Consider the following 21,782-nt stretch of genomic DNA (forward strand, 5'->3'; position numbering starts at 1 on the left):
TGATATGAAATATTGTTCCTTATTTAACGTTTTACACTCTCATCTCCACATTGTGTATTTGCTTCTCTTGTGACCTTTTCGTTGCATTGGTAACTGCTTCTTTTCATCCATAATCCAACGTAAGTGTACCTTCCTGCAGAGAAATTACAGGAAGCTGTCAGTGTAGAGTTAATATAGTTAATGCACCCTTAACTCTGCTATAAACCCCTTAAATAATTAAAACTGTATGCTTGAAGAGTCAGATTTGCATTTCTTTACCAAGTTTATTTAGCACACTTTGTTACACTCAATTAAATGAGAATGTCCTGTTTCACTTTCTTTGCTTCAGGTGGATCATTTTGCCTTTTGATTCTTGTGCCCTAGTGGTAATTTCACAGTGCTTAGGTCTCCAAAACTGAACATATATTAATGCATATGTAGATCTATACACACCCATTAAAAGGTTTACTATTTGTACTGAATAGAATCTTTGCCCAAGGCGTTGGAGCATTCCAAGTAACCTAAGGTGTAACTGGGACAGCAGATAATTCATGGGGGTAGAGAAGGAGCTGGACAGAGTTGTTGGAACATCCAGTGTTTTATTTAAAAAGCCCTGTTACTTCGGCATCACCTTCAGTGCCCACAATTTGATTTGTGAATCTCCCTGCGAAAACAAGAAGATAAAAGGTGTTGAATGGTTCTAGAAAGGAAATCAAATACAAGTACTATGACTCTCCACATCTCAGTTGGCAAAGCATGTGCAGAATGTTCTTCATAAATTAGTGCATTGCTTAAGTTATGCATGTTTAAGGAGGAATAAATTAGTTATCCATTTCCTAATGAGTAGTGGGATCCATTGGAGCTTGATGAGAGAGGAAAGAGCATCATTTTACTTCCCCAGTTGGGTTCGATATCCCTAAACTTCACCATTAATCACTCTCTCAATTTCCTGAGTTATTTCTGACTCTACGTGTAAGAGAGTCTGGCCTTTTAATTTTCCTACCAGGTAAGTAAGACTCTTTGAATTTGCCCAGTGGGTTTGTAGACGGGAGATGCTGTCTCCTTTGCACCCAGAAGTGTTCCTTGTTACAATGGGCCCTTCTGTCTTTGCATCGGTTTGTCTGGGTGTGTTCACGGATAACAGTCAATGTGTATGTGCGATGACAATTACGAGGGTTCTAATATGTTTAACTGTTATGGGATCTGTTATGTCTACTTTAGGGTCGACCCCATCCCATATGACACTCCAAAACCAGCGGGCCACACGCGGTTTGTCTGCATCTCAGACACACACTCCAGAACAGATGGTATCCAGATGCCTTATGGGGACATCCTTCTCCACACAGGCGATTTCACCGAGCTGGGACTGCCCTCAGAGGTTAAGAAGTTTAATGACTGGTTAGGTAAGGAATGATTGCGTTCTGGCGCCCCCAATTAACCTTTCCCGTCCGAGTGTCACTCACTGCGTCCTAATTGAATTAGAGCACTTGGAAGCTAGCTCAGCCATTTCTCATATGAAATGCGGTGGTGTCTAGCTTTAATCCAATTCTGTTAATTAAAGATGAATTTTTAGATATTTAATTTTACTGTGCATCCTTTCAGTGCCTGGCCTCGGTGGCTCTGGGGCAAAGGGATGGAAAGCTTTGAAACCAATCTCATCTCACTCATTCTGCTTTAATGAGGGCATTCATTGGCACACATGAGACGTAGAATCATATTTTTAATTCATTGGCTCTGCAATCCTTCCCAGGTATTATAAGTGAAGACCTACTAGTAAGAGACCATTTCTAAGGAACGAAGGAGGATGTAAAAGCCCTTATATAAAGGGAGGGTCCTAGCACAGGGCTGCTTGGGGGCAGCTTTCCCAAGTGAACCAGAAGGGTATCCTAAGACCCCTGAAAAGATAAGATGTCCTGCTGTAAAGCTCCAAAAATTTGGAATACGAAACCACCCTCCACTCTGTGGAAAGGGTAATAGCAACTTTGTGGTTTCTGTAGAGGCACCCGTGGGTCGGGGTTATGGGAAAAATGTTGGCTCCTGGGTCAGGCAGTTGCCAAATATTAGCATTACAAGGCAGTCATTACAAGTCTTACAAGGCGAGATTAGATGACAGATCTTTTTCGGAATCCTCTTAGGTGAGGGAAAGGAGTATAAGAATTACATAGTAAAGAGTAAAAATCACTCCGCAAGAATAATGTCATGAATAATGTGTCAGCCAACAAAAATTACTCAGGAGATTTAAGCAGAAACTCGAAAATTCATTTTTCCATCAAACTAAGGCAGGGTTTGAGACATTTTTAAATAATTGATTAAGTGATAAAATATATGTGTTAATGGAAAACAATATTCATTAAAAACAGTGAAAATATTTTAAAAACAATGAGCCTAACTATAACATAACTATTTTGAGTTTTCCTGTGACCTTGCACATCTATCCACCTTTTATAAAGTTGACATCAGGGTACATATCTGCTCTTTTGTCTGTTTTCATTTGATAGTATTGGTAAGATTTTAATTGATTTTGCATAACTTCCATATTTATCCTTTTTGATAGCAGTATGACATTTGTATTGTTCTGTATGTTTATTTAATAAGACATCCCTCTAAAAAATGAACATTTAAATTGATAACAATTTTTTCTCTGAAGCTAGCACTGAAATGTGCGTTTTCATTTGTATATGTCTTTTTGCTTCCATTGACTTATTTCTTAGGGTAAAGTACTGTATGAGTTAAATTACTAAGTCAAAGGATATGAAATTGTTTATGATTCTTGCTGTACATTGGCATCTTGCTTTCCAAGGGGATTGTAGCTGTGTCCTGAATATACCAATTTTACCACGATCTTGGCGACGTTGGATATTGGAGCTTTATATTTCAGTAGGTATTCAGTCATCTCACTTAAAACAGCAAGATATCTTAAATATCATTCAGCATAATCTCATTCTTACAAATGACTCAGATACAGAGAAATTAACTGACTTTCTCAGAGTCTCCTTGTGGTAGAGCTGGGCGAATAATCCAGATCTTCTCACTCCTCTTTTGCATCTGTCAAATTTGCTTTCAAGTACTATTATCTCTTCATTTTAGCAACGTGTATTTATGAACTATTAGCAGACAAAATTATTTGGGGTTGAATTTTGACAGTTTTAAACTGTTCTGTGACAGCTGAATCTCAACACAGAAATGATCTCGCTGCATTGACAACGTTGATTTGTAAAGGAGTAACCCTGTGGGAAGCGTTTACAGAAATAAAAGACAGGATAGATCCTGGTTATAATCTTGTTCAGCCACTGACCTTGGGCAACTGAGTTAACCTCGCTTTTCCCCTTGGTTTCCCTCTGTAGAACGAAGGATTAATACCACCTGTCTTTCTGGTTTGTTGTGCAGATTAATCAGTAAATGATTGCAGCTAGGAAGTTTTTGTGGGCCATTAATAACTGAATGGGGAATGTGGCGAACGAATCGTCAACACATATTTACAGGGTAAAAACAAGAGGAGGTCAGAGGAATTGTTTAGTAGAATGGACGTAAACACGGGGAGATTTCATAAGGGAATGTACTCCATAGATGGCAAAGTGCCATAACTAAGGAAATAAAAAGGTAAAGAATTAAAATGCTGAGGTCCGATTGCAAGGTCAGTTCCTTCTCGTCCCATTTCCCCTCTGATCTCCTGAGGCAGGAGGAAGAGGTCTCTGCAAGGGACGCAGGATGCGAGGCTGAAGGGAGCCCGCAGCGGGGTAAGGATAGAGAAGTTTAGAATCCCATAGGGAAAGCCCAGAGTAGCTGCCCGGCAACCTCAGGGTGCTCCGAGGGTGAGAGACGGTGTGATGACACTCTACCACTTGGCTCAGTTGGGAACCTCTCCCCTGAAAAGAGTGCTTCCAGCAAAAGCTGCCAGGTGGCCTAGGAGAGTGGAGTCGGGGTCAGATCAGTCTAGGGCTTTTGCCATAACAGGGCATTCAACTCTCACCAGAATGGTTCCTCACAGATTCAGCAGGCACTGAGATCCAGTGAACCTCTAACTGATTTCCATCTCTCTAGTCTAGGCCACCCTGATTCTTGGAAACAGCCCGACCATCCCCCAGGCTCCCTTACTTTCCCAAAAGGCTAATCTATTTCGGCTATAGGCTAGGCACTCCTTCTCTCCCTATAATATCCTTTGAAGGTTGCTAATGTAATCTGCATTTTACAGATGAGGAACCTGGAGCACAGCTGGGCTATCTTACCCGAGATCATTTAGCAGAAAAGAAACTCAGAGAGGCTAAGAAATCCACCCAGATTCACTCAGTGAGTAAACTTGGGGTTGTCTGACCCCAAGTTATGAGCCCTTTCCCATTCCGTGGTGTTATGAGTGGGTTTATGGCAGCTAGGAAGCTTGCAGACTTTAGGCTTGAATTAAATATGGTAGCTTCCAGCAGCTTCATGTAGAAGTGGAGTAGCTATTTGACCATGTGCTGTTATTTTAAAGATGTGGTTAAGCTCTGCCCATCTTGAATCTCAGCTGACCTACCAGCTGCAGGGGCTGAGAATCCCATCACGAGTTCTGTGTTGGTTCAGACATGGTGGGTCCCTGGTTAATTTGTACATATGCCACCTGGCAGGAGGAACACACAAAGTTATTAATACAAAGTAGTTTATGAGATAAGCAGGCAGCACAGGGTCATAAGATGATAGGACCCAAACTAGGTACAGCCAAAGGTTGGAAAGGTAATGCAGCCTGTAATGATTACGAGCAGCTAGGAAGAGCCTGTGTTGAATTCCCTGCCTTTGATAAGTTGCTTAAACTCCTGAGCCTTGATTTTCTCATTTGTAAAATGGGCGTAATAATAATAATATACCCCATGGTTGCTGCGAGAATATACTCTGTGATATACTCTCTGACCATTCTTAACACGCCCCTTGGCCTCTGGACTTTCAACAGATAGTGTAGAGGGAGACAACAGAGCCAGCGGCATAGAGTGCAAAAGGCAGAGACTAGAAGGGACTGGCGCCATAGATTTAAGAGGAATTTGGAGTGTAAGAGGGAGCCCAAAGAGGCATAAGAGTAGAGGCTGAAGACAGGTCTCTCTCTTAACAATTACACTAGTGGGACAGAACATTGGGACTGTAAGAAGACTTGGAGATCCCACCTCCTCATTTTTTTTTTTTTTTTTTTGTGGTACGCGGGCCTCGAACTGTTGTGGCCTCTCCCGTTGCGGAGCACAGGCTCCGGACGCGCAGGCTCAGTGGCCATGGCTCACGGGCCCAGCCGCTCCGCGGCATGTGGGATCTTCCCGGACCAGGGCACGAACCCGTGTCCCCTGCATCGGCTGGCGGACTCTCAACCACTGAGCCACCAGGGAAGCCCCCACCTCCTCATTTGATGGAAGGGGAAACTGAGGCCAGAGAGATTATATGAATTACTCAAGGTCACTCAGATAAGTAATGGTCTTGTTGGGACTGAGACTTGTATTGTCTATGGGTGGCAGGGGCTAGACACCGTACCTCTTCCCCCACCCCTCCGTTACATGTATCATTTCATGCAGTCCTCAAAATAACTTGTGAAGTAGCTTCTATGACTTACGAGTAAGCTATTATTAGCTTCTTTATTACTTAGGAGGAAAACTGAGCCTTGGTGAAGTGAACTTACCTAAGATCACGTGACTAGGAGATGACCTGAGGATTTGATATTAGGTCTATCAGACTCTACTTCCCATTTGTGTTCTCCTGTCTTTCTCTATTCCCAGTCTGGGGCTTGGGATCCCTGCTGGAGGGACTATATCCTGAGTAAAATGGTGTTTTTGTTTGTTTGTTTGTTTTTTGTGGTACGCGGGCCTCTCACTGCTGTGGCCTCTCCCGTTGTGGAGCACAGGCTCCGGACACACAGGCTCAGCGGCCATGGCTCCCGGGCCCAGCCGCTCCGCGGCATGTGGGATCTTCCCGGACCGGGGCACGAACCCGTGTCCCCTGCATCAGCAGGCAGGCTCTCAACCATTGCGCCACCAGAGAAGCCCAATGGTGATTTTTTAATAACTACCTTTCTAAACATACACACTAACACATATATAGGCTCAGAGCCTAAGGTGGGTCTATGTCATTTCTCATATGTCAGAGTTGTCGGAAAGAGGTACAGATAGGTCTTTGCTAAAGAAATACTTTTTAAGGTGATAGTTAAATCCTATAGTCCCATTCATGTGTTAGTTCAGATATGCTCCAGGGGTGTCATGAATGAATAGGCTTTGGTGGGCTGAACTGGGATCCTAGCCACTCAACCATTATGGCATTTTCTTTGTTATCTTGGCAAAAAAGTATCTCAGTCACAGACTAGGCTTAAAAATAAACTTGCCAACTATAGATTAATTGCCAGTTAAAATGTAATTGTTTTTATTGCTGGTAAATTCCAAACCGCTGAAATGCCTGAAGGCACCTTTTGTGAGGCAGTGGGTCGTGTGTGGTCTTCCTTCACTTTGCCCCTTTGGTCTTTCTGTGTCTCTTTGATGTTCTTTACTGATCACTTGATTTCATGGCTCCTGTCCTCTCATCTTTAGAATATTTGTGGTAACCTTCTTCTTGGATATGCACATATGTCTGCACAAATGGAGACCTTATCATTTGATTGCATACCAACCTTCATATTTCCAACTTTCAGTTACACCCACACCAACTTTCTTCCCATCCCCCGAATGCACATGCCCTTCCACACCGCTTTCCTGTTGCAAACCCTGTTCCCACTAACTGGAATGACCTTCTCCTCCAGGAGAACTCCTTCATCCTGTGTGACTGGTTCTTTTTCCCTTAACACTTTGGTCAGGCATCTGTGCAGCCCTTCCCGTGGTTGTTATGTCATTGTTTCCTTGTCTGTCCCCTGCCTAACAAGTGCTCCTCGTACACCCAAGTTCTGAGTAGGGCCTGGAACATAGTCAGTGCACACAAAGGATTGTTCAATCACTGAGTGAATGAATGAACATAAAGGATAGGACTTTTCTTCTGCCTGCACGTTTGGCCAAAACTTTAAAATTATGTTGTACTGCATATAAAATGTCTTGCCCTGCCCTTCCTTTTCCTTTTTGTCCTCAAAGTATGTATCCAGTTGGCTCTCGTTAGTGATTCCTATATACTGTGCAGAAATGCTTAAAAAGGGTTTGTGGTGGTTGTTTTGTTTCCTGTATTATAATTAGAAAGACAGCTTTCTTGGGTGGCCTGTTCTTTTAGCCGAAAGTTGATGTTTAACAATCTAGTCACTCAAAATCCCTTTTAACACAGCACCAATGCCATGAAATTAAAATTATGACTTTTCTTGGGTCTCAGTTGTCATTTAATAGCTCTGAGTTTCAGTCTCTCCAGGGCTAAAAGAAAGAATGAAAATCTTCCTTGGAAGATCTCAAGCAAAGTTTTCTTTGTATTTGTAGGAGCACTGTATTAGGCACAGTTATAACAGAGTATGACTGTAGCAAACATCCCAGATCATAGACACACAAACTGGTTCTGCCCCTTTCAGAATAATCATACCGGGAGAATGTGTTCCTCTTCCAGTGATCTTGCTATTGGCCCAAAGCTTTGGAGCTGGTCTTTGGGAAAAGCTTTCACAGCCTGGGCTATTTATTTTATTCTTATAATACATGTAATGTTCATTCCTGATAACTTAGAAAATAGAGATAAGTGAAAGAAGATAACAAAAGTACCCATGGTCAGAGATACCACTGTTAACATTTTTAAAGAAGGCTTTCTATTGAATAGAATAGGGTGATTCTATACAGAATGTTTTCTATTGATACACACGTACGCATACATATACGTGAGTGCTTTTTACCAAAATAGAGATCTTACAGTAATACTGTTTTGTAGTCTGTTTTTCATCTCAACAATATATCAAGAACAACTTTCCACATCAATAAATATGGCTAAAATACTTTTTCCCCAAAAAAGCATACTTTTCGATATAAATAGGATACACATGTTATAGAAATTCAAGTTTTTGACATGTGCAAAGTAGAAAATATACATTCCTCTGTATAATCCTGTCTCCAGAGTAATTACTAGTCGATGTGTAGCATTTGAGAAATTTTTCTACTTTCTACTTTGAATATCCTCAACAGCAGCAAGTCTTTACCCTTTAAGTGTTTTTGTTTAAGGAATATTTTTATTTTTTTTCCTTTTCACAATTTGTTGATTTTATTTTAACCATCCTCATCCGTGTTCTCTGCTGCTCTAATAGTCCGTCTCTACACAGATGACCATTTCTCAGCAGCCCATTTCTCAAGGTACACAGCAGATGGTTCTGAGGACTCTGGCCCTTGCTCTGTAGTTACTGGCTCCACTGGTAATTACTTGAAGTGGTGAAGTTTTCTAGGGTTCTTGGTCCTGGGAGGACTGTTTTCATTCAGTTTCTTATTCATCCTGTGATAATGGCTGAACACTGTTGTCCTTGTTCCTTTAGGATTTCATGAAATGATGGTAGTTATTGGAGAGGCTTCCTTTCCCCCTGAACTCCCTTGAAGGGAGTTTAATTTCATGTTGTCTTAGCCTAGAAGGGCAACAGAGTGAAACCAGAAGGACATTGTTTTAGGAGAAGAGGTTAGGGACAGGATGGAAAGGCAGGCTTCGCAAGAAGGAGTACAAGATGAGAACGGTGTTTGTACCACCAATGGCAAGCAGGGACCTTGGAGGGAAGGGAACCCACGGGGAAGAAGAAGAGAAGCACGGGTAGGGTCATTTGGCCTTGGCACCATCTCTGTTGAAGGAGTATTTTTAGAAGTTAATAGAGCTATGCATGTTGTCCTGTAACTTTAAAGAATAAAATTACAGCACAGCATTCTGCTGAATGGGTGTACTCTGGCTTATTTAGCCAGATCTTTACTAGTAGACACCCTATGGTGTTTTCATTTTTCTTTATTATTATCTGCACCGGTGTGATGATCATCCTTCTTGCGCTCTCTTTGCAAACATCCTTAATTTATAGGATACCTTCCTATAAGTAGAATTGTTGCTTCAGATGATATGTACTTTGAAAAAAGGGTTTAATACGTATTGTCAAATTTCCCTATATAAAGATTGTAATTTCTTTCTGATACTCTCAGTAGTATTTGGGAGTTGGTGTCACATATTTTTGAATATCCTCAGTGGCAGAAAATCTTCACCCTTGAAGGGCTTTTTATTTTTTATTTATTTATTTTTTTACCCCAATAGAGAAGGTTACCTTCCTCCATGAAGGGCTTTTTAAAAATGACTACAGACTCTTTTCTTAATTGTGAAAGCTTACGTACTCATTGTGAAAAAATGCAAATAACTGTACAGAAAAAAACCAAGTTCACTACTCTTCATAGCGGGAGTGTATCCTGTCGTGTAGTGTATGAATGCATGTGTGTGTGTATTGATGTATGAAAAGACAGTATGGTGTCAGGTTAAGAGCGTGAGTACCAGATTTAGTCTGTGTGTGTTTAAATCCTGCTTTCAACATTGTTAATTTTGTGATCTTCAATTTATTCATCTGTCAAAGGAGAGTTATTAATGCTTCGTGTATCTAACCTACAAAGATTGTGGTGAGGTTAAATATGATAATGGGTACCCAATGTGTACAGGTAGTGAATGGTCACTAAATGTTACCTACTACCCAAGCTGCCATGACTCCTCCTTTCTGTCCTTCTGGTGAATTTCTCTTATTCCCCGGGACGCCAGAACTTCAGGGAAGGTAGCCCTACATTCTCTTGTGCCACAGTGACCTCTGGCCGGTGGCCCATTCTGCCTGTGGAGCATAGAAAAGGATGAGAACCATGGCCTCCCTGACCCCAGAAACCTGGCCCTGTCTCCTTTCCCACACACAACACACAAAGACGTCTCCTTGGATTCTAATTAACCTGTGAACCACACACCTGAGGAGGCCAGGCTTCAGTCTTCCGTCATCTCCCTTGTCTCCCTCCTTGAATCTGGCCCATTGACTCGCCACCCCTACACGTGCACACAGTGTCACCGTCTCTCCTGAAAACCATTCCTGCCCAGTAGTTTCCTGTCTTACAAACCCCAGCACACCAGGCTTTAGCCAGGTTATCGATGGCAGATTTCAATTTATTTTTTAAATTCTTACGCATAATGCTTTCTAGGTGTGGTTTGCACATTTAAGGTTGGAGCTTGCGAAGTGGGCAAGTTGAGATATACCATTTTGAATAAAAAACAATGATGTGACATAATGGCAACAAAATAAATAAGTCATGGGTCTGTCAAGTACAGCATGGTGACTATAGTTAATAACACTATATGCTATAGTATAGTACAGTAGTATATACACACATAGTAGTATATATAGTAGTATATATACTATAGTATATATAGTAGTATATATACACACATAAGTATTGCATATTTGAAAGTTGCTAGAAGAGCAGATCTTAAAAGTTCTCATCACCTGAAAAAAATTTGGTAACTATGTGTAGTTACAGATATTAACTAGATTTACTGACGTGATCATTTTGCAATATATGCAAATATTGAATCAATATGTTGTACACCTGAAACTGATATGTCAATTATGCCTCAATAAAAATAAATAAGTAAAAACAGAACAAAACAATAATGTGACATAATGGCAACTGCTTTCTAGTAACGTGCCTAGCAGTTAACAAAGAAAAGTTTCAGAAATGATTTGAGCAGGAGAGCCTCATTGGAATGTTTACAGCGATATAACTTTATGACCACTTAATAGTCATATCTGATAACGAGGTAAAGGTTAGAGGCTTTAAGAAGGGCAAACAAGATGACTTGTCCCATGATTTATAGAGGAGAATGTGCGAGACAGTTTCTTAGAGCCTAGAACTCCCTGGTTCTTATTGTTTACAGTTTTAATATCAAAGAAGTTTCTTAATCTTCAGTTTGCTCACAAAAACAGTGTCTGACATGCTGTACTCTTCAGCTTTTGACTGATAATTTGTTTTTCCCAGTTATCACCCTAGAGTTATAGTTTATTTAATGGCTTCTCTTTCTGTTTAAATTTATTTATAGCTTCTCCTTCTAAGCAATTTCCCTAGGTTTATTTTTTCCTTAGCATGACATTCTAGAATAAAAGTGTCTATGAGCTGCCTATATATTCTATCAGGTGGCTGCAGAGATCCTGTTTTCCTGTCTGTAACAGTATAGGATGAGTATCTGTGTAATCCAAATAACAGTTGATTCATGCTTACTATTTACTTGTCCTTTATATTGAAGAATCTTTTATCCTAAAGTGAATTACTTCATGAGTCAATTCATATATAAATACATTTTCCCAATAAGGATAAAATTAACTTTAAAGTATAGGTCATTTTATTAAGTACAGTACTTTAAAAAAAAAAAACACAGAATAGTTGAATATGCTCAAATAAGTAAGATTGGGTTTTGTTCCAATGGAAAGGATCATCAGTGACCTCAGGACACAAAGGCTAGGTCGTTTCGTGATCCATGTGAACCTAATCCTCTCTGTTATGGCCAGCCATTTTCTTAAATTACATTAATTATACTGGTTCTAATTTATATGACATCTTTCCTCCAAAGAACTCAAAGTACCTTTGAGTATATTAGATCATTAATGCTTATAATGGTCCAGGGAAGTTGATATGGGCAGACAGTATTACCCCTGTCTTGCTGATCAATGGATGGAGATCCAGAAAGGTAGAAGGACAGACTGGGGTCATACCGTGAGCCAATCCAGGAGCTGAGACGAGAGCTTTGAACCACTCTTTGAACCTTCACTTCTGAAGCTCCCTGCTTCCTCCTTTGCTGAAATATCCCCATCTCCTAAAGAGAAATAGGCATGGCCAAGACACATATAACCATTACTTCATCAGCTTAACAGAGAAAAACCACATAAACACTGTCCTGAAATGGGTGAATCTTTCCTCACTTTACTGTTTGAAAATTGTATCACTATTAAAAATAAATAAATAAAGTTTAAAAAGGAGCTCTTTGGAAATAAAAAAGTCCCCAACTTTTCCAAACCATCTGGCTAAGAGGCAATATTGAAACCCCCAAACTGTATAATCCTAAATCTGGACCAGGATCCTTGTATCCCAGAAAGTGAAGGGACTTCACCCTCAAAGGATTATTTGCATGTGATCTCCTCTGGACCAGGTCCTGCTTTGTGGTAGGCGCTGAGAGTGGAGAAGGGAACAAGAGAGCAGTGTCACTGCCTTTAGCATCCAGCCCTGGTGGTCAGTATTATTTCCCTGATTTTATAAATTAGGCAGCTAGAACTCAGGGAGTCTAAACATCTTACCCAGTTTTGCACAGGACGAGGGGCTTTATCTTCTGCCTGGGTGTGATGCCATTTATCATCCTGCACTATTTCTACATATCAAAACCTGGGAGATTATTTTCATCCTTTGAGGTTTTATCTGTGGCATGGAGTCCTGATTTTATCTTAATCTGTTTCTCTTTCCAGATACTTGCATTTAACTGGAGACTAGGTATTTTGCCACAGATGGTAGAAGGTACACAGATACCTCAAAGACGGTATATCTCAAACCAAATTAGTATCTCCTCCAAATACTGCTCATTCTCCTGAATTCCCATTTCTGATTCACATGCCCATTAACGCAGGCACCTAAACCTCCTCTGTCTAAATATGACTATGTTTTGTCAGTTTTCCTTCTTGAGTGTCTGTTGTACCTAAAGAAACTGCCAAGGCTCAGCCTACCATTCATTTTCCTGGAACTGTTTAATAACTAATGCTTACTGAGTACTCACCATTGCCTGACTACTTACGAGAATTAACTCATATCTTCACAACGTTCAGGTGGGTTGATGCTGTTATCACCATTTTTACAGATGCAGTAGAGGCACAGGACCCTCTTCCCATGGATTATGCCATCAGACTTATATTTTCTGGAATGCATTTTAGGAACCATTTACCGATGGAGTAAAGTCTGTTATGCCTTTCAAGGCTCTTCATGAGCTGGTCCAATCTATCTGCCCAGCTTCCCTCCCCAACATACTTCTCTCCACCCTCTCTTTAGCTCTTTGGGCTTATGTCATATCTTTTCTCTCTTGCTAGTCCTCCGGACACAGACACATGCTGGTCCAAAGTTGTCCCCACCTTATCCATTTCCCGGGTCTGTTGGTCTCTGCTCAGACCTCTTTGGTGAGATCTTATTTTTCCTACTTCTGTGTCTTCTTATTTATTATCAGTCTTCCTCCACTGAGTGCAAGCTCCGTGAGGGTCTGGACTTGTCCCATTTGCCACTGTCATATCCTCTATACCTACAAGAGTATACCTCTGCGCAGGAGCTGCCAACACACGCGTGCTGATTGGATGGGTAGAGGAAGGAAAGCGAGCTCCGTGAGAGCAGGGGTGTGTCTCTCTGCTCCCTGTCATTGATGAGGTCGCAAGCATGGTGCCATGTGCATAGTAAGCGCTCAACAGATTTTTGCTGAATAACTGAATATTTGCTCCTGTGGGTCCCACTGCCTGCCTGCCAACCTTGTTCCCTTTCCTCTGTGAATTTTGTTCATTCTTTAAGGCCCAATTCAAGGGTTACCTCTGTTACGAAACTGGCCCTGCCTTCCCAATTGGTCGTCATCTTTTCCTCCCCTCTGTATGGTGTTTAGACCGTTAGCACACATTACTCAAGGGCTTCTCATCTCTTTTGATTATGAGTCTCCTAAGAGCGTATTGCCAGCGGAGTCTTTAGCAAATAGAGACTCTTTAATAAATGTTTGGTTTCTTCACTTCTTAGTTGTATTTCCATGAACAAAATGCATTGCTTCCCTGATGCTCAGCCACCTCTCTTCTCCAACAAGGAGAAATAGAGTTGTGAGGGTAACGTTTGAGGGACATCCTCAGAAGGTGTCAAGTGCCGTGTAAATGTTAGAGATGATCATTTTATTTTAACATCACATCACGTTCTTACATCAGAAACCTTCGAACGATTTCCAGACCCCACCACAGGTTTCTGGCTAAAGACAGTCATCCTTGTACCAAAGTGACCCCGGGTTTGGCTTTGAACTTGCTGATAACTGCATAGGTCATTTCCATTTCAGCTCTCCCCCCTCCTCCCAGCCCGCCTGCATATTGTATCCTGGAATCTTTTTTTCCAGCTGTCCCCTGGGTTTTTGACTGTCATTTTCCTGGCCCTGAAGCTGCATGGGGAGTCAGTTCTGCTTTTAGTCTATCACTCGACTCGCTAATTCTTGACGTCCTCCCTCTCCCCCTTCGACTGATAAATATTTATTATTGGTTTTGTGTGCGAGTCTTCAAGGTTTCACTCTGCCTGACCCCTGTGGTCACTTAGTGATTACATGCACCAGCTGAGGTAATTTATTCACTTTGTTTTGGTGTGAACACGTCCCATGGGTCTTGTAACTGCTGTAATCACTTGACCCTACTGGCTGTTAAATGCCTTAAACACAGTTATTTTAAATTTATAATTGTTTTCATTAAAAATCCCTTATAGTAACTTAGCTGACCTTGCTGTCAACTTGGCATAATGCGCAAGGGGGGAGAAATGAAAATATTATGATGCAAATAATATGGTACTCATCAGAGATAACACGACAAATCATTAGCTCACCCCACACATGCTCACTTGGAGTCATGCGAGGAAGATGAACGAGAAGAGCACATAATGGTAGCACTGTCCACGTAATTCAGTTCAGCCATTCCTGCACACGGGGCAGGCCACTGGCCTAGGGAGCGGAAAGTGGAGTGCAGTCCAAGGTAAAGTACCAGAAGGGCCATTAAGGTGTAGACAGCACTTCTCACACCAGTGGGTGGCCCCAGTTGATTAATCATTTTCAATGAACATTTTTATACTTCTTATTTTGAATCTAATTTCAAATTTCAGAGAAGTTGCAAGAATAATACAATAAACTCCAATATACGCTACACCCAGATTCCCCAGCTGTTAGTTTTGCCTCATTTGCTTTATCATTCTTTCTTTCTCCATCTCCCTTCCTCCCTCCCTCCCTCCCTTCCTCCCTTCCTTCCTTTCTTTCTTTTCTTCTGAAGCATTTGAGTGTGTGCTACAGATATCAGGCCCTTTACTCTAAATTTTTCAATGATTCTTTCTTGAGAACATGGCTATTCATTTACATTAACCCACTACAGTTTTCAAAATCAAACATAAATTGATACAATTCTATTATTTAATCTCAGATTTTTTTTTCAGATTTTGCCAGTTGTCCTAGTAATGTCCTTTATAGCATTTTTTCCTCTATTCTAGGGTCCAATCCAGAATCATGCCTTGCAATCAGTTTTAAAAACCAAACCAAATCAGACTAAATCAAAATACTGTTTCTCACTCTCTTACCCTTAAAGAGTGAGGAGGTTATGAAGGAAACTTGACCTTATAAAATTAGCCTATTTATACCTACATTTCGAAGTAATATTATAAGAAGAGTTGTATATTAACTGACAAGATGCCATGCTATGTGGGTGTTTTGTAAACACGTTTGTTATCTCATTCAGTCCTCCGAGCAGACATACAAAGAAGTTATTCTTGATCTGAAGCTACAGATGCTGCATCTACCATAACATAGATCCCCAAATTCTAAAAGGCAGCGTCTGTGTTGATTCCTGCCTTCTTCCACGCATTCGGGGAGGGTGGGCCTCCAGGATCCTAGAGATTCACGGCAGTGGGGACTCGAGTGATGTTATCTTTCTTTCAGTTCTAGTTTTTACACTATACTGTCAAAGACCAGAAAATATGTTTACCGTAGAGAGTTACCTAACATGTTTTTTTTGCTCCGAGAGGTACTGCCTGGTATCTTCATGAATTTTAAAAATTGGTGAAATTCTGAATGAATGTCAAATAAATTAGGTTTGTTTGATGGAAGGCTCTTAGACTGCTGGCCAGAATGTGCCAGAGTGAGATCATAAGAGCTTGGGTAGCCTGGCTGATGGTACTGGAAACTTGCACACTCAGATTTTCTGTGTGTTTCTGGCGTGACTAAGTTAGTCCTGATGGAAACTTGAAGGCACAGTCCAGAGCTATCGATGGAAGCGTTCCTACAAAGACAGCTTGGTTAGTAGCATTCATAATTTAGCCTAAAAGGGGGGGAATTCATTTTGAAACTCAGATCCTTACTCTTGGTTATGTTTTTGTTTATTCTTGTTGTTTTTCTATTTTATTACTTGGGGAAGGAAATGGGAGTAGTTTTGCATTTTCACTTAAATTTTTTTCCAGTCTTTCCAATATGTTGTTCCTGATCAGGACTGCTGCTTGTCCATAAAGTGCTTTTGTACAAAGTGTGAAGAGGTATCTTCTGAACCTGGTGGGTACGTGCTTGTTGAAAAGCACACAGCTCCCACTCACCCCCTTGGCTTTGCTCTTTTGCAGTCAACAGCCTTTGCAACCATATACAGCAACCTTCAATTAGTCTTCTATTTTGATTTGCCCCCCCGAAATGAACGTTCTCTTTGTTTGCTTTTTTTCACGTTTTATTACCTATCTTTGGATAATGTTTTTAGACTCAAATTTACTTGTTTGTCACCTTGTAACCTTTTGATAATGTAATATATGCCATTTTTATGTACTGTATTTTGAAATGGGGGATTTAAGGCATTTGTTTTTAGCATTTGTAATAGTCCATAAAACATACATAATTGTAAAAAAATATATATAAGTTCTTAATTAAAATATCTCTTTCTAATTTTGAAAACTAGAGGAGACTTTTATAATCTTCCAGATAAGAATTACATTGGGGAAAAACTTTTCTTTTTGATTACACTACCTGTACTTCCTAGTTCTTTTCACATTTGGAGTTTGTTTTAAAACCTATTTTGTTACATCTAAAATGAATAATTAAGCAGCTAACTATAACATGCATTATTGATCTATCAGATTTAGATGTTATCACAGAAGGTTTTGTGTGCAGTATGAAACTGAAATAAACTTTTTTCCTGGTATTTCTTAAATTCTTCTGGTTCTTCCTGAAACTTCAGGAGCAGGAAAGAGAGAGCACATTTTTTTTCTTCTAATTTCAGGGTAAAGTTGTACATTAAACTGTGTTGTCTCCCTTCGTTCTGCCATTGATATGAATCTCTACTTTGTATTTTTCTACTAATAAAAAAAATTATTTTGTATTTTTGTATCTTTCTCCTTTGTTTGAAAATAAGGTTGGGAGATAAACTTTCCTATTTTGAGGAGACTAAACATGCCTGTGAGGACAGACATCTGATATAAAACATACAACTTCCAAAGCTTTGATTTCTCTGTAAAATACTGAGAATGAGATTGTTAATTCTTTACCTATAGACTCTGAATTATTTCACATTACACAGTCTTTTGTGATTCAGTGCCTGCCGTATATCAAAGACCTATGCATTTATTTCCCTTTATCATCCGCATTTGGAATTGATAGTCAAACAAAAGCCTGTAGTAATAGTCTTAGTGGTGGTGACAGTGGTGGTAGTCCTAGTGATTGGACTAGTGTTACTAGTAGGAACGGTGGATGGGTTAGCTGTACTTTGTGAGGTCCTTGGGGGTTTAAGAAACAAAACTGATAGTTGCATAGTTTCATATTCTTCATTTTATGAATCCTTCCTTCACAGAAAGCCTGGATTTAGAAAGCGATGTAACACAAAGCCTAAAAATGACTTACATTGAGTTGACAAATGAATCTCTAAACTTGAATATGTAGCATTGTGAAAGTGAGGAAACTTACCATTCTTCTATAAAAATAGGCAGAAACCAAAAATACATGTATGTCTTTTGTAGTGCAGATACAGGTTTTGAGTCTGAATGTTTTGTTCTTTTTTTTTTTTTTCTTGCGATACGCGGGCCTCTCACTGTTGTGGCCTCTCCCGTGGCGGAGCACAGGCTCCAGATGCGCAGGCTCAGCGGCCATGGCTCACGGGCCCAGCCGCTCCGCGGCATGTGGGATCTTCCCGGACCGGGGCACGAACCCGTGTCCCCCGCATCGGCAGGCGGACTCTCAACCACTGCGACACCAGGGAAGCCCAGGATGTTTTGTTCTTTGGAAAGGCCACGTGAGGGTTAGGGGTGAGGAAGGGTGTGATTTCCACCTTCACAGCTGTTTGCATGTGCAATTCCTACTCCAGCTAAAGCTGTCTTGTCCAGTGTGACGGGGACTGGAAAGTGTGCAATTAATCAAAAAGTCAGCTAAAGCGGGAAACTATAACTGTGATAAGCATGTAGCTAAATATTTTTATTTTAACTTGAAACATCCAGATGTTCACGTTTTGGCCAGTCTTCTGATCTATAGCTGCCGTGTCTGAAGGCTTTTCTTTGAATATAGACATTGTGATTCGGAAACTGCTTCGGAAACTGCACTCTCATTCTTAGGTAAATCACACATATAGTTTATCACCTTTATCTAAAATGTATCATTTATCACATTTCCACTGTATTTATTGGCGAGTAAGAACGAAAACTTACTTGCAAAACAATCTGAGTGCAGAATAGTTCTAGATTATGATGATTCTTTTCCCCTCACTTTTTAAAGTGTTGTCATATACCCTCATGCAACAGTGAATTTATACAGTCTTTTAATGTTCATATCTAGTCATTTTAAGTCTCCTGGAAGTATTTTATACATGGTTTTAATAAGGTCAGTTTGGAAACTCGTTTCTCATGACAGGAAGAAGAAGGATCATGGAACTTGTTAAGGTGGTTCCTGCTATCCTCTTTGATTAGATGATTATGGTAAAAAGTACAGCCAGCATAAACTAGTTTGGGGATAAAGGCATGTAACTCTGGGATGCCGTATGTTGGAGCAGAAGTGCACAGGGGTCGCCAGGGATAATTGTGACCGTTATTAGTCAGTGCACTGTGGGCAGCAGCCAGTGTGTGTCTCGGAGGGACTAGAGAGTGTCAGTTAAAAGAGTCTAGGATTTCTGGAAATATCTAAAACAGAAACTATGTGCAGTTTCTGTTAGTTGTTTTGTAGCCCATGACTTGCCATGACTATGCTCTTTCAGTAGTCCTCAGACGTAAGTTTTTATTCTTATGGATGGTCTCTTTGCCTGCCTTACAAATGTTAAAAAAAAAAAAAAAAAAAAAAAGGTCATTGGGAATTCCCTGGCTGTCCAGTGGTTAGGACTCCGTGCTCTCACTGCCGAGGGCTTGGGTTCAATCCCTGGCCATGGAACTCAGATCCCACAAGGCGCGCGGCGCGGCCAAACAAAAAAGGTCATAGATACAGCTTAGTGATACGGAGCATGCGTGTGTTCACAAGTCGGTGTATCTGGGTGTGTCTTTCATTTTTATTATACATAAGCCAAAATGCATTGCAGAGTAAGATTCCATAGTCTGAGGGGTCTGGAAAGAACTCGAGTTTTAAGAAGGGTCCAGTCTCCTGGAAGTATTTTATACATGGTTTTAATAAGGTCAGTTTGGAAACTCATCTCTCATGACAGGACGAAGAAGGATCAAGAAACTTGTTAAACTGATTCCTGCCATCCTCTCTTAGTTTTCTTTGTCGGGATTAGAGCAGGTGAAGTCTGAAGTTGTCCATGCTTATAGAACACGCTCTTTCCCCTTGCATTGGCACCCTGCTCCGTCACATAAAGAGTAAGAGAAACACACCAAATGATCAAGAACTCAGCCCACACAGGCAGGCTCATCCTTCAGAAAGGTTTGTACTACTTCTAGACTTGGTTAGTTCAGAGTTTCTGAAGTGTGCTTGGTTCATCAAATATGCAGTATGCAGGATTCTGCACATCCTTTTTAAAAATTTAACAAAGCTCCTCGGTAGTGTTGGTTTTAAAAATCTCTTCTACCATATGTGTATGTTTGAATCCATCCTTTTTTAAAATGTGTGCTTGTGGTATTAAGAAAATAGGCCAGGTGTTCGTAATACTGTTTGTGTATATTCTGGTGTCAAATATAGATGCACACCAACAAACAATAGCTGTAAAGATGAAATCTTGCACAAGCTGTGCCCTGTCTTCACAGTCAGCGGGAACAATGCTTTTGGGGTTGAAGAGAGCCTTTATCACCGAGGAGGTGTGTGTAGGAGTCTGTTAGCTCAAGAAGTGGGGAGGGGGAGGTGCTACAAATTTTAGTATAATGCATAATGTAGAAAGAAATTTTATCCCATCATAAAGATTAGCGGGCTGTGTAATTCAATTTAAAATTGGTCGGTGTGTCCTGACCATTATAATAGCCTTTCTTTTTTTTTGTTTTATCGCCATTCCATTATTTTAGGTCGTACGCCAATGTAGAATGGAGCATACAGCTGAACCATAGTAAGTCTCTTTCTGTGGTTCCACCCATTGGAGAAATTGTTGGTGAATGCAAGAGATTATCTTAAAATGAGTTAAGAAAATGCTTGCTCAATTGAATGCCTCATTGTTTTCTTTCTTACTTTTTTTTTTTTTAACATAAAATGAATTTCTTCTGGGCAAGCAACCATTGAGAGTGAAATTCTTTTAAAAGCATTTGCTGGACACAGGGCTTGGTTCTCAAAACTCCAGCGTTAGCACTTATCTGCAGTATCATAGGCATTACTGTGCCATTGAAAACCAAGATTCAGTAGCTTATGTTAATGCAAGACTGACAGACCCACATCTGATGGCAATTACCCATACTGGGGGGTTAATAAATGTTCTTATAATTACTATCTTTATTTTCTTTATTACAAGAAAAATGGGCAGCTTCCTAAGCCATACCTCCTGCTTCTTGCTCCAGTCTTGGTGACTTGCTAATTAACTGTTTTGGTTCCAGTGCTTCATGGGCTCTGCTGAGTTTAATATTCATGTTAGGGAAATGCTAAATTCTTTGGCCAAAGTAGTAGGAAAAAACTAAATTGCATTCAGCAAACATTTATCCAAGTGCTCGTTATGAACAAGAAACGAGGATGCACCAGAAGAGTGTATGGGAGATGAATGCATAATATTTTCACATCTTTTTTTTCTTCTAGTTGTAAAAGATCTTAATTTTTATCCATGTTCTTAGGGGATTTCAGCCCTGAAGCACTTTGTTAAGAAGGATCTTCATGCCACATCCAGACTCAATGGGAAAGACATTGTGATCCGTTAGCAATGTTTGCCCTGTTGTAGGATGGGGAGATGGTTATACACATACCATGTGTTTACAGGTCCTGGTTTAGTGTCATTCATATTTTATCAAACTCATGTTCTCTGACCGTAATAGACAGAAAATGGATGCCTGCTTTATTTTAACTCTCTGGCCAATCCAGACTTTCAAGTGTCTCTACTAGAAAGTTCCTGAAATGACTGTGGCCTTGGCTTCGTGGGATGTGTAACTGTCTTCCACATTGTAGGCAGTTTCATGTCTGTTGCTAGAGGTTCTTGGTGTATCGTGGGGCAAGTTGGGGCCATTATGTGAATCAGGAAGTCAAGAAGACAAGAAAACACAAAACTTTGTGTTCTATGGGATTTAGGAAGCAGATTAATTTTGATTTATGATCCTAATCTATAAAGAATCAAGGTTATCTAATCACTCTGATAGGAGTTAACTTTTGAGCTTTTTGCATACTTACTTAAAAAGGCGTTAATAGACCAACTCAGTTTATCCTATTATGGCCCCCAAATCTTGGGCAGCTCACTTCTCCCCCGTTCCCGATCTCCTAAAACTGACTGCTTATCCCAGGTAGGTGGTTAAAAATTCAGATTCCTGGAATCTAGCTCAGACATATTGAATCAGATTCTCTACTGGTGAGTCTGAATAATTGGAGTTTTAATGAACTCCTCTGTGGCTTTCCTGCCAGTCCAGTGCCACCATTCTCACTTATGACAGTGTCCCATGGTCAAGTTCAGGGATACGTTCTGCAAACTCTCATCACCCTTAACAATAGGCCATTCTTTTCCCTTGTGATCTCTGTTTAATTCAGTTACCTCATCTGTAAAAGGGGATAATAGTTCTCACTCCATAAGG

The 21,782-nt window shown here is 40.4% G+C and overlaps 1 protein-coding gene across 3 annotated transcripts in view; it reads left to right on the plus strand.

Moving 5' to 3' along the window:
- MPPED2 (metallophosphoesterase domain containing 2) overlaps positions 1-21,782 on the plus strand; it is a 172,323-nt gene that overhangs the window by 47,864 nt on the left and 102,677 nt on the right. For all 3 annotated transcript variants that reach the window (XM_030864819.3, XM_060303392.2, XM_060303391.2), the window contains one exon: positions 1,201-1,382. In XM_030864819.3, the coding sequence (XP_030720679.1) occupies positions 1,201-1,382 (182 nt within the window). The remainder of the gene's footprint in view (positions 1-1,200; positions 1,383-21,782) is intronic.

This window comes from Globicephala melas, chromosome 8 (genome assembly GCF_963455315.2).
Source record: "Globicephala melas chromosome 8, mGloMel1.2, whole genome shotgun sequence".
NCBI classification, from domain to species: domain Eukaryota; kingdom Metazoa; phylum Chordata; class Mammalia; order Artiodactyla; family Delphinidae; genus Globicephala; species Globicephala melas.